General features: G+C 44.8%; 1 protein-coding gene across 3 annotated transcripts in view; it reads right to left on the bottom strand.

Moving 5' to 3' along the window:
• RERE (arginine-glutamic acid dipeptide repeats) overlaps positions 1-15529 on the bottom strand; it is a 234945-nt gene that overhangs the window by 6987 nt on the left and 212429 nt on the right. For 2 of the 3 annotated variants that reach the window (XM_075279651.1, XM_075279654.1), the window contains 9 exons: positions 10560-10722; positions 8498-8590; positions 8195-8394; positions 7856-8017; positions 7565-7678; positions 6065-7434; positions 5092-5314; positions 4278-4995; positions 2301-2372 (listed from right to left, as the gene is read on the bottom strand). In XM_075279651.1, coding sequence (XP_075135752.1) covers positions 2301-2372; positions 4278-4995; positions 5092-5314; positions 6065-7434; positions 7565-7678; positions 7856-8017; positions 8195-8394; positions 8498-8590; positions 10560-10722 — 3115 coding nt within the window. The remainder of the gene's footprint in view (positions 1-2300; positions 2373-4277; positions 4996-5091; positions 5315-6064; positions 7435-7564; positions 7679-7855; positions 8018-8194; positions 8395-8497; positions 8591-10559; positions 10723-15529) is intronic. The other variant, XM_075279653.1, reaches the window with a different exon arrangement.

Genomic DNA, 15529 nt, shown 5'->3' with positions numbered 1-15529 from the left:
ATGGATGAGATTTGTTGAAATTGCCTCCACTCCAGCCCTATTGTGGTTCATCTCCCTGTGAACTTGGAAATGTGTGGTCTCGGGTTGTTAGGGATACACAATCTGTCTACTCCAGGGCGGACATTGACAAGTGATGTTCTGATATATACTACATCCTCCCCTTATATGTTGGCTGCTGTATAGGTTTTTCCTGGAAACAGCAAACCTTGCCTAAAATGACAGATACCGAGTCCGTCCTCTCCGATGATCTTCCATGGGGAGCTAGATGGGTAGAAAATGAAGAGAAATCGGAGGCGGGCGTCCAACTCAATTCTTCTTCATTTTCCACCTTTCGAACAGTCTATAAAGATTCCACCTGCATATTCCAAATCCTGGATTTTTCCAGAAGTGACACAAGTCTTTTTTTTTTTTTTTTTTTTTTTTAATGTAGATTATGAGCCCCATATAGGGATCACAATGAACATTTTTATTCTCCTATCAGTATGTCTTTGTAGAATGGGAGGAAATCCACACAACATGGGGAGAATATACAAACTCCTTGCAGGTGTTGTTCCTGGCAGGATTCGAACCCAGAACTCCAGCGCTGCAGTGCTAACCACTGAGCCACTGTGTTGCCCAGCTCACAATACAAACGCTCTGGGGGCAACGTGTACGGATTATTGTGTAGTGCACCACACTGACTCATTCATAAACCAATATCACAAAAACTTTGTTCCGTTCATCCAGGATCTCATCAGCAATGGAAACAAAGCGGTAGCCGGAAGAAGTTCTATCCACTCATACGTTCAGCCTGTTCCTATGAGAAAGCTGCAGCCGTCTCCTACTTACATCCTTCATATACTACAAGAATAAACAAATCCAAACACAAGGAGATCTCCTTGGCTATGGCACACGGGGCTACCAGTATCCTCATCTCCTAATCTGCGTTACATGATGTTATACAGCGCCTCCATTCATTTCAAGCAATGCAAGCAAGATTTGCGCTAAGGAAGCGTTACCCATTATTAGCCAGGGCAGATCCGACAGGTCTATCCTCGAGGGTCCGGTAACTCCAACTCAGGATTGATGTGCTAGGAAGTAGTTATGGCAGTGACACCTCAATAAGGATTAAGGTCCGGCTATAGATTCTGCTGGAAATTACCAGGTATATGACCGCCATACAAGCTCTTCAGTCCAGATTAAAATCATTCAATGGTCTTTAGGCCTAGCTGCTATCAATACCTCACACGTAGCTGTGACTCCCTGTGTTGGTGACCACACTATATATATATATATATATATATATCTCTTATACACTACATGAGGACACAGGTAGGAGGTTGCATGAGGTTCCTTGCACAAGTTGGGAGGACAAGTGGAAGGCTTAAAAAGGTTGTCCACTCCAGACAACTGCTATATATTTTATATGGGTCGAGGGGACGTAAACAAAAAAAATAAAATTTTTTTTACTCAGCCATCAGCTGATCGTGGGTGTCCCAAGTTTCACGTCCCACCAATGTGAACCTGATGAGCTAACCTAGGGCGAAGTCATAACCTGGATGGAATTTGTTGAAGTCCTAACACATTGTGAGCCCACAACCTGTGCGGCCCAAGCCTTAGAGAGGAACCTCCTGAACACAGATCACCGTAAAACCCTATGGATCTGTAATTTGGTTTAATAAACTGGGTTGCAGTTCAGGAGGCCATAATATGACCCTGTGATACCAGCTTTATGCTTCCATTGCAATGGTTCAGGTCATGTACATGCCTATAGCCCTTCATCAGACACAGACTGCCATTCCAAACCGCATAGGAAGCCAGTGGTCTATACAATACCCTTTATTAGTACATGAGTTGGTCCTACACGATAATTGACAATTGCCTGATGTATAACAGCTGGGGTATAGGGTACAGGGTAAGCTAGGGTACCTAGGGTATAGGCTGGCAGCAGAATCCCAAGCTGAACGACCCACAATGTAAGATGTTAGTCCACACCAAGCACTGTTTAGTGATGTGAAAGCCTGGAGATCTTCAAATTTTAGTAATTTTAGTCATCTTCAAATAATAGAACGGACAAAAGTCCTTTGTTTGTTAATTTTTAACCCTTTGCCTTAGGCACCAAGATTGGAGATACCGGAACCGCTGCTCCTACAGCAAATCCAACACATCTAGATAAATAGGAGAAGGCACTCCTGAAGGTTTCCTGACATTTTTTTTTCTCTCTCTTTTTAGCTCTCGGGCTCGCTTCCCATTTTGGAAGATAATCCCGGTCTCCCAAGTCCTTCTTCTCCCCCCCTTTTAAAATGGTTGCTTTTATTTACCAGGAAAGTGGACTGGAACACATGTCCCGTTTTCAGCCACGCCCGGCCAAGACTTAGAGTTACAGCAGCAGTCTATTGAAAACACATAACATCGTAAGATGCCGCCAACACATATAAGAAACACACATGGATTTTGACACCAGCTAAACACCAGATTGAGTCAGTCAGAACGGGAACTAAACCGCCCAATGCTCAACCTAGCTTGTTTTTTTTTTTTTTTTTTTTAAGGAAATAAAGGGTAAAAACAGCAGATAAATATACAGTAGCTAAAATCCCGGATGCCCTGCTAACTACCCAGGACAAGCACACTAACTATAACAATGCTAAAGGAACCAACCCAACAACTATATAGTCATGACAGGGCTGCCTCCTGGCCCTAACCTTCCCCTCATGTATGGTGGATAGGCAAATCTGACTTGGGAGCAACAACCGAGAGGGCACATTGTATCAGGGTCCTCTTATGGAAACCACCAAAGGCTACGTACCCCTGAACAACCTTTATTTCCTACTATTTTGTTTCTACATCTTCTATGCAGACTCCATGGTAACAGACAACAAACAGCCCCCGTGTAGTCAGATCCCGCAGTCATAGTCCCTTTTATTTGTCCCCACTTCCAATACATTTGGTATAGTAATAGGGACACAGACAGAAGGGAGTATGATGGCAGCATCACACTATACAGGGTTTATTATCTGTTACCATGAAGACCTACGTGCTGGAGACACAAAATAGTAGGAAATGTTTACTGAAGAGGATTCGCAAAGTTGCTTTGTACATAAATTGGGGCAATAAAATCGGTTTGTGAAGATGGCCATAGCCTTTAATGGTTTGCTGTTGGGAGTGAGAAGCCTTGGCACTGAAGGCACGGTGCTAGGAGAGTAATGACATCATAAAAATAGTCAACATATTCGTCTCTCTAACCTTCCGCTAAGCGCCAAGAGTCCAGCAAATGCCACTGAATACCAAAGAGTCCACACCTCCAGACAGAAAATAGACCTAGAAGGAGAATGATTTCCACCGCTATACTCTTATCTGAGAAACTGAAAACCTGTCCGCTTCCTCCTTATAGGGCAATGTGGATGCCGCAGAAAATGATCTGAATAGCAAGTGCCCCGACATACTTATACCTTCCTCTACCTATGGAAAAGAAACCCCTCTGCTCAAGGTAAGACAACTCCCGACCTAAAGACTCAGCGTTGTGGGGGGATATTGTCTGTAAATAAAGCATCAAGTATTACGTGCACATAAAGGATTCACGGGATATATGGTGGTCAAAGAACCAGACACAGAAATTAAAGATTAAATATAAGAAGGGAAGCCCTGCTTACAGGATTGATAGACTTACTATTCAAGTACTGGAGGAGATCCAGCGGATCTAAGGAGTCTTACAAGCAATGCTCCATGGGAAAAAGTATATGCAAACTAGCTCTTCTGTTAGGGAGACAGCTGTCGCTCTAGGTCGCTACCTGTAGGGGGCGCTAGAGAGGCAGCTTTCTCCCTTTTGGAGGAGGACTACTTTGCATATTCGTTGTATCCAGTGTAAACAGGTGCAGTAACACAAGAGTAGGTAACGGACAAATTGGACAAATCCGTGAGAATCCCCATAGCCTGGTTGTTAGGGATACACAACCTGTAAGCAACAGTGTTGGTCCATATCAACCAGTCTTTGTCAGAACTTCCCAAATGAGATCCTAACAATTGCAGAAAACCCACTTCAGCCATTTCAGACAGTGACTCTCTTGGGCAAGATGCCCGTTCCTTCTAGAAAGATTTCAATGCAACCTTAAAATACATTTGTGTGGTTTCTACACGACTTCGCTGTCTGGTACATGGGTGAGACAATTACAGCAACAACCTCAAAATGAAGGAAAATCGAGTGATTGACTCCTATGTATCATATAAAATAGGTAACAGGCATGTGGACAAGGCAAACAGAGTTTTCCGTGAGAAACCCGGACCCCCGACCCATGACTCACCTTGATGTAATGGGTCCTGCTGATGGAGATGGAGGTGTGAATGTATGTGCGAGTGTTGGTGGTGATGAGGCGTGACGTTGAACATCTGCAGCCGAGCTAATGGGTCATTAGTAAGTGATGCCATGCGCTCTGCGTGTATCCGCTCAGCTGCCAGTCTTTCGGGGTAAGTCATTTCTGGCCGTAGTTGTGGTCCTGCCAGAGCCAGTCTCTCCCTCTCAAGTGGGTTTAAGCTAGGATGAAAAGTAGCAAAGGGATGTGGTCCTGCTGTTGGGGGTATGGTGAGTGCACCATGTCTAGCAAAATGTTCCATGGGGTTAGCAGCAGGGTGAAGTTGGTCAAGCTCAGGTGGTTTCACCTCAAAGCCAGGTTTCATCCTCTCCCGAAGCTCTCGCTCCCGAATTTCACGTTCCCGCAGTTCCCTCTCGCGTAATTCCCGTTCACGAATTGTAGGGTCCATATTATACAAGCCCGGCATGTGGTATGCCAGGAGAGGGTCATTGGGGTTAAGAGGAACAAAGAATGGATGGTTACGGTTAGTTGGAGACATGACGTGTGGTCGTGCATATTCACTCAGGGTGCGAAGAGCAGGTGTATCTGGCCCAATGTAAGGAGGAACAGCAGCTATAGTAGTTGGAGGAGGTTCAAACGATGGCCGAATATGAGTTGGGCCACCCATCTGCGACTCTCCAAGGCGACTTTCATGGGAACTGCAAGCCTTCTGTACAGAGAAAAGGGTCGAAAGGTTGGAAGACGGCAATAAAACATGTAGGAAATGATAAAATAAGAGTGATGCAAAGCTATATAGAACACTTACTGCGGCTCGTTCCGCTTCCCTCTCACGCTCCCGTTCCCTCTCCTTCTCTTTTTCCTTTTCCTTCTCTCGTTCTCGCTCCTCTCTGACTTTCTGCTCTGCTTCCCTCTTTGCTTTTTCAGCAGCTTCTTCTCTCTTCTTGGCCAGTTTGGAGCCACCCAGAGGGATGAAGTAGAGGTCGGTTCTGGAACAAGAATTGTACCCACGATCCAGGTGCTTGTAGAATCTACAGGGGAAGAACAGGTTAAAGTTTTTAATGATGTGAACACTCCAATATATATCTTATTGCAACGAACTGTATGTATCTATCTAGGAAAGCGCTTTGGTTTATGTAACACTGATAATAGGTTAATTCCTGTGACATATTTCCTTTGAAAAAATAAGTTTCCTTCCACCTCCAAGAGATTTAGCCTCATACAGAAGTCTATGGAGAGGGGAAGGGCAAGATGGAAAGTTTACTGCATTATTCTTAACTTGAAGAAATACAGCAGTGTCTAAAATAGCACTCTCATTCACAGTGTTGTAGTTGGGTAGCACTATGTGTGTCTTTTCACTCATCCTCCTCTCCCCCTCCATAGACTTCTATGTAAAATGTAAATCAGCCAGGTAAGTGGAGAAGGAAACAGATTTCTTTAATAAGATATATTACAAAGTTTCTTCTAGTCACCTGTACTATTCATGTATGAAAAGTTGTTTGAAAATCAAGAGATTCACTTATTTCCAAGGTGAAATGTGCTCAAGCACATTAGATAAATGTCCGTCTTCTATGGGACCGACAAATCATTTAATGTGCATAGGACTGTGCTGACTTCACCCTGACAAAAATGGGATTTCAATACGCCTCATCTCTTTATCCTCGGGGAGATAAGAGGTGTCTGACATTAGCCTATTTCCACCTCCCTAATAAGAAAAAGTTGTGTCCAGATTTTATCAAGCCCAAATCATAATTAAAGAAACAAAGCCAATATATGCTAACCTTGCAGACTGGCTGGCATGACTGGGTGAATCCACAACAGTGGGTTCTGGTGATGGACTCCGAGGAGGAAGTGGAGGACTCTCAGGTTCATCAATTTCATCTGGTACCTCTTCTTTAATTTGGATTGGTGGCAGCGGTGGTGGATTGGGTGATGGAGATACCACGGGAATACAAACACCAGAGGTTGCCGAAGAGGTTGCAGCAGATGGCAGTGGCTGAAGACTTGGAGATGCCGATGGTAAGGAAGATGGGGTAGAAGCGGGAGCACATGTTGGAGGGGTTATAGATGGTGGGCCTCCAGGTATGAAAGAGTGCTGTGAAAAGGATGGCTGAGGAGGTATAGGATGAAGCCCTGATTGAGGGTGCCCCGGTGTTTGGGTAAGGCTTTGGCTTTGAGTCAAGACTGGTGGTTGTGCTGCTGTTGCCTGAAGTTGCTGGCTTTGAGGCATAAGCTGCAAAGGAGGAGGATGAGCAGAAGGAGGATGATGTGCAGGAAGTGAACTAAGAGGCTTAAGAGCAGGTGGAGGTGGCAAGTTGGAGTTCAAAGAAAATGGAGAAGGACCTTGTAAATGGGGAGGGTGTTTGTGGGGCTGTGTAGGAGTCTGAGGAATAGGAGTAGTGGGAGGAGGTTTAATATGAGGCATTGTAATGGGTGCTGGGGGCAAAGGCTGCTCACGCGGAGGCTGAGGTGGTGTCTGCAGCGCAGGCTGAGCATTTGGTGGTCCCTGAGTATTATGAGGGAAATTATGAGATGGGGTTTGTGGCACTGGAGAGACCTGAGCAGGGCAGGGCTGAGGTGGAGAGGAACCTGGATACTGTAATATGGGTTGTGGCTGGATGTTGTGTGGGAGAGAGGCTACTGGGCCATGGTGAGGGGATTGTGGGTGGACTTGTGCAGGGACTGGGGGTTGAGGCTCTCCTTGAGAACCAGCAAGGGGCTGTATTGCTGGATGTGGGGAAGGAAGTCTTTGAGGATGTAAAACAGGTGCCTGAACAAGGGAAAGTGATGGGGGCTGGGGTGGCTGGGAAGGAGGTAGCGATGGAGATGGTGATACTTGAGCAGGTGTAATGCTGTGAGGAAGAGGTGCAACTGGTGGAAGAGGTGCTGGCGACACCGCAGGTGGGACCATCGCTGGAGCCCCATTTTGTGGCTGTAACACCTGCTGCTGGGCAGAAGAGTCAGAGTCGCTCTCATTGTCTTGAGGGCTTGGAATGCTGGGCGATGTGCTTCGATTATCCTGGTCAATGTCTTTAGGATCACTGCTACCCTCATCGTTTACACTACGACTGTCCGAGCTCTCTCCTTCACCCTCTCCTTCGCCTTCACCCTCTCCTTCTCCTTCCGAAGGGGAGTTTGGCCGACTAATCTCCTGTATTAATATAAATGGGATTTTAGTTAGTGCTGCTTACATAGGTGGCCACGATAAATTGATAAAACATATACTGAGACACAATGATTTCCCTTTATAAAAGATAGCAGAGACAGTTTTTGTGACATACTTGTGTTTTAGATTTCTTTGCTGTGACCCTATCTGTCTCTTCAGTGTCAGATGCTGGCTTCTCTCTCTGACGTTTGGCACTCTTCATTGGGGAGGTGGGTTCTTCTTTAATCTTCTGCAGTCAAAGAAGAACATGTTAGACAAGGGATGCACCATCGAGGCACACCATACTATGTAAATCTGCGACCATATGGGCCAGTAATCGAGAGACTTCTGGGGCACGAGACCCCGGCCCACTTCAGAAAATGACAGTAAATGAACAATGCAATCTGACTAGTTAATCGCTGCTTGCCTTTGATGGCTTCTTCAGGGACTCCGCTTTGCTGTCATTACTGGACGTGCTGGCAGCACTTGGAGAATTTCGGCCACTGGAACGGATGTCTTCATTTATAGGGGAGACTCTGCCGTCTGGACTGGCAGTCTGTTTCTTACGTCCGCTGCGTAATGTAGACATCTATTTGGCAGAAGAAAATCATTGAATAACTTGAATGAAACTGGATTAACTGGAAATACGGTATTCCCCTAATATCCTATTGAATTTAGTATTCAGAGCAGGTTTCAGGCCAATATGGAACCCAATCCTAAATAAGAATACAAGCCTCTGGTAAAAGATGTAAAACAGTTTGCATACCGAGCCCCTGGTCCTCCGAGTTCTCATACTATGTTTTCCGTTAAGACCATCCTCTTCCTCCTTTACGGGCTTAAACATAAATGGTGGAGGGTCCACGGGCTTTTCGATAGGTGGTAGCTCCCCGTATTTTTTAAAATGGATCCTGCAGTCTGTGCACAGGAGAATGTTTTCCCTGCCACCGTGGTGCCAGTCCTTCGAAGCTGTAGGCAGAGCACATACGTAACATTAAACAATGCCGCCAAATACGGATTGTGGATATCATTAAGATGTCCTTGAGACAAGAAAGCGATAGAGATTACGTACTGGTGGTGAAGCAGTGACGACAAGCATAACCCTTTAACTCTTGCTCACTGTCTTCGCTGTCAAAGTCATCTTCACTGGCCGAGCTCAGGTCCACTGAATAGAGGAAAACGGCAAGAAAACAAAGAAGATCAATGAAAGTAATGACCTCTCTACAATGATAGAATAAGAATCCAGCACTAGTCCGTGCCATATGTTTAGTGTGTGCACAATAGCAGGGGATTCATTAAACCCATCATGACACTTTTGTGGTGTCAAATGGTTGCACATTGGTGATTCGCAACTGGAGGGGCCAGGTCCAGGAGCCATGCCATTCATGATCATTCACTAGACTTTTGTGGGGGCTCCATAGATTAGTGTGTAGGCTCAAGGGGCCGGGAGGAACAGCCTAATTCACCATGAAGTGTAGCCTTATGAATTAGGTGCTTCCTTCACTGGCACAGGGTTTGTCAAGTCTTGATATATTAACCCCATTACATTGATAGTATATATGGTCAGGAGGTTATTTTGGCCTCTGTCCGGTTAGTACATGTCACTAGGCTACACAAAATGCCATAAATAAGTAATTGAAATACAATATTCCATAAAATAATATCCTGTAAAAGAAAGTATACATTAAGAATGGATATTCTAAAATACACACATATAGATACATATATATATTTTTTTTTTATAATCAGAGTCCACATATGACACAAATAAAACAAGGTAAAAGGAAGGCGCAGCTGCTTATCACACCTGTATCCGCCATCACTCCCCCACTCACCATGCCTGACTGCTAATTGTTATTAATCAGATTACTTATGTAAAAAACATTCAATTGCAGCAAGCGCCAAACCATGCGACTACTACTAATAACAGCGGCAGCACCGCAGCTAATTGTACAAATTGACATCTTAATTAAGTGTGAATAACATTGTTTTGGCAGAAAGCTCCTGCTCATAAACGTAGTCTGCTGAAATCAATCTGTCAGAGCATCCTGTTCTGTACTGAACGGACCAAGCGCAGCTTCCCTGCATATGTTCCGCTTGTACGCTGCGGAGGCGATCACAAGATAGTCGCCCCCTGTGTGACTGGAGCAGTAGTGGACACATGATCACTACCTTTACATTTGTGGGGCTTATAGAGAGACTTGGGCACGGCAATGTATTGTGGCATATTGTGCCCGCCGCTGCAGCAGAGACAACATGTAGGCTACCGTAAAGGGCCATCTATAACTTCATGAAGGAAGACGTGAACCCCTGAAGCCTGGCAATGTGCAAAGACAAATATCAGGCCACAATGTTTTAGATTTATGGTCTATTGCACACTAAAGGCTCAGATACATATTAGAGAAAAGTGAATCAGGACCACCAGATGATATTGCATGTAGTGTTGTGTAACTACCCATCACTATAATGGCTGGTGCCCCGGAGATGAGCAGTTGCCCGGTGTCTAGTAGCCGCTTTCTCCCCTCTCTGTTGAGCACACTCACCTGGTTGAGTTGATCTTTGGGGAGTCATGAGAGCTAGCAGTCTACGGAGTCTTAAAAGGAATGTGTTGTCATGGCCAATTGTTTAAACCACATTTTTATGCTAAACAATTTTTTTTTATGAATTTTTGGTGCTACATTAAAAAAACAAAAACAAACTAAAAATCTTGCAATTCCATCTCTTACCACTAAGCCTAAAACAGTCTCAGCATATTATTTAGCCAGGACTGCAAAATTTTTACAATTTTTTTTTTAAATAAAGATAACATGGGGGGGAAAACTCACCAAAAAATATTTAAAGATATGCTAAAAAAAAAAAAAAAAAAAAAAAAAAAAAAAAAGAAAAAGAAAAAAAAGCAATTCTCTGCAGCACACTGCTTTTAAGCAGTCACATTGCAGTACCCATGGCGGTTCCTACTCTGGCACATCCACAAGTGTCATTGTTAGGGCCTCGCACACTGTGCGCATTATCAGACGTCTCCCAATTCAGGTTCAGTCCTGTTTCTTTGTGTAAACATTCCCAGCGCTGAATGTGATCTTCAGACAGGGGCTGAGGTTAAAGCGCTTGCTTTGCTTGTCACCGATTGTACTCACAGAATTCACTGGAAGGCGGCCGGGATGGTGTGTTTACAGGTGTGGTAGCGGTGCGGGTTTTGATCCGACGGAAAACAGCCTGCCTGCGATGTCTGCGGTGGGCACGGGAGCTGGCGGCCTCGGGAGTTTTCTTCCAGTAGTAATAAAAGGTGATAAGTTCTCCCTGGAAGAAGCAATAGACAGCCGGCTTTAGTATGGTCACAGCAGCTTATTCTCAGCATCATGGTATTAGCAGTGAAGAGGTAAAGAACAAAACCCTTCATCTGATTGTACGGCCCCAAAATACAAAACTGGCATAGTCCCATTTATGACATGTCGGTCAGCAATCCCTACACTGATGGTCGGTCCCCGTCACCTGGGCTGACTAGTTCAGATACTGCAGACGCTGTAGTCACCTGTAGCCTGCAGGGTCACTTTCTGGGAACCAGTTGCAGACTACATACCGGTTGTGAAGCGCCCCAGCCCTAAAGTGTGAAGCTTATAATGAGAGCCTAAAGATAAGTGAAGGCCATCTAGAAACAGTAGGTTACCCTGCAGGAAGCACATCAGGACAGATAAGGAGGCTGCCAAGCCCACCACACTTCCCAGGCAACCCCATGGCTACAAGGAGTCTGAACATAAGCCCTCCTACCGCACAGGTCACCGGCAGCAGCAAACTATCCAGCCATAAAGCCTTAAACATTACCTGCAAGACGTCTCCTGCAGACAATGTGTGTGCACCCAGACCTAGTCCTTTCATTTCCTTATTGAGCTAACAATGTGTTATACCTGCGCGGTAAGCAGTGTGTACAGGGAGGCGCCCGGCCGTGTACAGGCGGCTTATCACACCTATCACACCTACAGTGCAGAGTTCAACCTCCCAGTGTTGTACCAGCATGAAAGCAAACACAAGAAGAAAGCTGGCCACTATGTATCAGGTTTCCTTAAAGGACCCATAACACAAGTGTGGCCATTGATGTTGTCAGGATTAAAGGGAACCTGTCATATTAGAAATGCAGACTGATCAGCAGACAGCACGTTATAGAGCAGGAGGAGCAGAGCAGATATATATATATATATATATATATATATATTTAGATCTCTGCTCATCTAGGTTTAAGAGTCCAGTGGGCGGTCCTACTCTGATATTCCCAATTATCTGTATGTGAAGTCCTTAATGTTATTGTGTTTCCGCCTGAAGCGGTTCTTGAATATTCACAGATCTATTCTGCTGATTGGGGCTTCAAAACCGTTCGGACTTGAGCCAACACAACCAGTCAACTTTGTGTGATGCCAGGGCTGCACCAGAAAAATACAGAGTGCCAGACAAATGCCACAATGCCTCTCTGCTAATGGCAGGTACATTCTTCCCCTTTCCATTTCTAGCCCATTGGCAACAGGGCTAGAGATGGAAATCATTCTCCGCTTCCAGGAGAGGAGCCTCCTACCTCCAGTACCAGTCTATGATGCCTATGTCTCCGGATTAGAGCATCCATCCTGCACACTATGGCTGTGCTGCTCTGGGGTGAAGGACCTGATGTCACTGCAGGTCCTTCAGCTTTTCTAGCCTTATTGCACTGATAATAGGAGACTGGCAATCTCTGTGCAGTTTTGGCTTTAAAGTCCCTGCTTTGGGCTTCACCATCCATTTAGGCCCTGCTGTACAGCATTTGAAAATCCATACTCAGAAATTAGATAACGCACCCTCTGTTAAAGTTGGCCCGTGGGATGCTTATGCACACACACGCATAGGAGCTGCTATAGGGATGCACTGAAGAGAGCTATAGAGGTTAAACAATTATTACTGTACTGTATAGGGGGCACACTTCCCAAAGTTCTTTCCTCCATCAAACACAACCAATAAAACCCCCCTCTTCTAAGGCCGACCTTGATACAAGGCATTCCATGACAGTCACAGACGCCTTTACAAAGGGCTGTAATAGATGTACAAGCCTGCATGATTTACAAACACCCTGCCCTGATCACCCCGCCGCCCCGTCCTCTGATGAAATATTCATACTGGGCCGTCACGCTCTCAATCCTTGGAGCGGCCTCTGTTAATTAAGCACAAATCACCTCCTGGCAGTGACAGGAACCTCAGCCCTTCAAGGCCCTTCTTATCCCCTGCTCACAGGATCACCTTCTGGTACAATTTACCTTCAAGCAGATTTGAAAGAAAATAAATAATGGCAGCTATATTACCAATAGGTGCGGTAGTCGGAAGCCAAGTATCCCCGGCCTGACACTAATCTCTTCTGAGCCAGCAAATGCTGTGCAAGGAAGAAAAGCAATAATGTAGGGAAGGAACCAATAAATGACAAGTCTGCTAAAACATTAAAGCAAAGGGGATAAGTTGCGGATTGGTGTGGGTCTGACAGATGAGACCACATTGACTATGAGAATTGGGGTCCCTCATATCCCCATCTGAATAAAGCAAGGGTTGCATAGCTCCATTTATATGGGGTGCAGGACAGAGCGGTCTCCAGGAATCCTATAGAAATGGATGGATTGTCAATGTGTCTGCATGTACTTCACTTCATGGTCAATGGTAACTGTTTCTACAAGGGTGCTGTCTAATATTACTGGTACTATACTCCTATACACACACTGCTGATGCTGCTGTAATCGCAGGACCTACTAGAAAGTTTCCTCTACGGCTTGAAATTTCCTATCTGGCTGAGACATTTAAAAGAAGGCTCCAGGATTTCGATATTGATGTCCTATCCTTAGAAATTAGGTAACGCACCCACTGTTACAGTTGGCCCATGTTCTGCTTATGCATTCATATGCATAGGTCATTCATAGACTAGGTCATCAACACCAGATCGACCTCATCTGATACTTGGAGCCACAGCCGCAGGGACTAGAACTAGTGTAAGCACAAACTCAGGCACCAGCAGGCTGTGTCGAGACAAGCGGGAGGAAGCAGTGAATTATATGAGACATTTTATAATTTTGTGCTGCCACACATCTGCTGCAAAGTTGAATGGAAAACATTTCTATCAGCTGAGCTGTCATGTCTGGAAAATAACAAAGCCTAAAGGGATGATTGCTATTAAAGTTCGAGCCAGCCGTGGGCAATCCAGGAGGCACATGAAGATACCCAGCCATTTTATTTTTTTTTTAACTTCATTTTACGCCAGGCAAGAGGGCTGATACTTTGGCATTTTACTTCTAGCCTATTCTATTAATAAAAGCAGACGTAGCAGGGATGTAACACACGAGAGAGAAGCTCTTGGCGGCCATTATATTCATCTGATTCACCCTCTGTCCGGGAAAACAGGGGATGACAATATCTGCAGAGGCAGATTCATTCCAAAGCCTTAAATGAGCCAGAGAAATGTAGGTCTCAAGGGGGTGGTAAGAGCCAAGGTTTCTATTGCTCACATATAACCCTTTCGGTACGAGCAGGATACACTAATACTTTGCTGTGATGTCCCCATGATACAGATTCATTACAATAGTAAGCCAAAGGCTTATTCTTGCAGTGAATCCATGTAGCTCAGACTGCACAAAGATGGATCAGCCTCGCTCTACAAGACCATCTGCCCTCCCCTACAAGCCAATACCACTGGAGCTACAGACCTCATCCACTTAATGGGATTAGAAAATAATCTGCACCAGTGCATAGTACATGGCCGGGCCTTCACAACCTACACAGCACAACCAGTCACAGCTCCGAGGCAATGTGGGGAGTGGATGGGAAATAAAGGTGAACATCTAGTAACGTATGATAGACCAGGATTCACTGGAGTATGGGGCCAAGCACAAAGAGGCAAATCAATGGTCAGTTCACCACAAGACCTGCCTAGGAGAGGAACAGTGAATGTGGGATAAAACTGTACAAAGATAAGGAAAGTGCTCTGAACTCAAGACCTTATCTTCTTCTCCATCAAGATTTATCAACTTGGTTAGCATTCTTGCTCCTATGTTCTATATGCTGACAATACGCTAATCCGACTGCAGGCTCTAAGCCTTTCTTCTTTATTGCCTTATGTCTTAGCTTCCTAGTTGTCTTATCTTTCATGTTTTAGCTTCTTGACCTCAATGTGAATAGAACTGATCAAGTCATTTTCCACTTTCTCAGACTCTCTTACACAGTAGTCATAGGTGGGAGGATCCTAAGATCCATATACAGTGCGTATTAGACGGTACACTTGGTATACCCCAATGGCACGATTGTTTAAAGAAAACCTGTGATAGTGAAAATTAACTCTTATCTGCAGAAAACATGTCATATAGAGCAGGTCGATATATTACTTGACATTTATTAAATCTCTGCTCATTCTGTGCTTAGGAGTCCAGTGGGCAGTCTTAATCAATGACAGACTTTTCTTAGTGGGAGCGCAGGAGTATCCATCACTAGGACCGCCCACTGGACTCCTAAGAGACTTTGCCTGTATATTCTATGTCTTTGATTTGTAAGCCACTGAAAGGAGTGAGGGAAACTTTACTTTCACAACCACTTTAAACAGGACAGTGCCCAAGTATAGAGATTGGACTGGATTATATGTATTTATTAGAGATGAGTGAACACTGTTCGGATCAGCCGATCCGAACAGCACGCTCCCATAGAAATGAATGGAAGCACCTGTGACACTGACTTTGCCGGCGGCCGGCGTCACAGGTGCTTTCATTCATTTCTATGGGTGCGTGCTGTTCGGATCGGCTGATCCGAACAGTGTTCGCTCATCTCTAGTATTTATATATACAATTATAAAAAAAAAAAAAAAAAAAAAAAAAAGGAGCCTGCTACCTTTCAAAAACAGTGCCACACCTATGCACAGGCTGTCTGTGGTACTGCAGCTATGCACATTTATTTTTATACCATATTAGGAGTTGGGCTGCAATTCCCAACAAAACCCATAGAAGCTGGTATGGTGTGGTTTTAGGAAGAAATCCTATTCCTAATCCTTATTTAGATGCAAGGCTTACTACGGCCGCTATGTATTAAGCAAACTGTGCTTGTGGGTTTTGCCTTCTAGTTGTAT

The sequence above is a fragment of the Leptodactylus fuscus genome, chromosome 6 (genome assembly GCF_031893055.1).
Source record: "Leptodactylus fuscus isolate aLepFus1 chromosome 6, aLepFus1.hap2, whole genome shotgun sequence".
Lineage (NCBI taxonomy): Eukaryota > Metazoa > Chordata > Amphibia > Anura > Leptodactylidae > Leptodactylus > Leptodactylus fuscus.
This window is presented reverse-complemented; position numbering and strand designations above follow the sequence as displayed.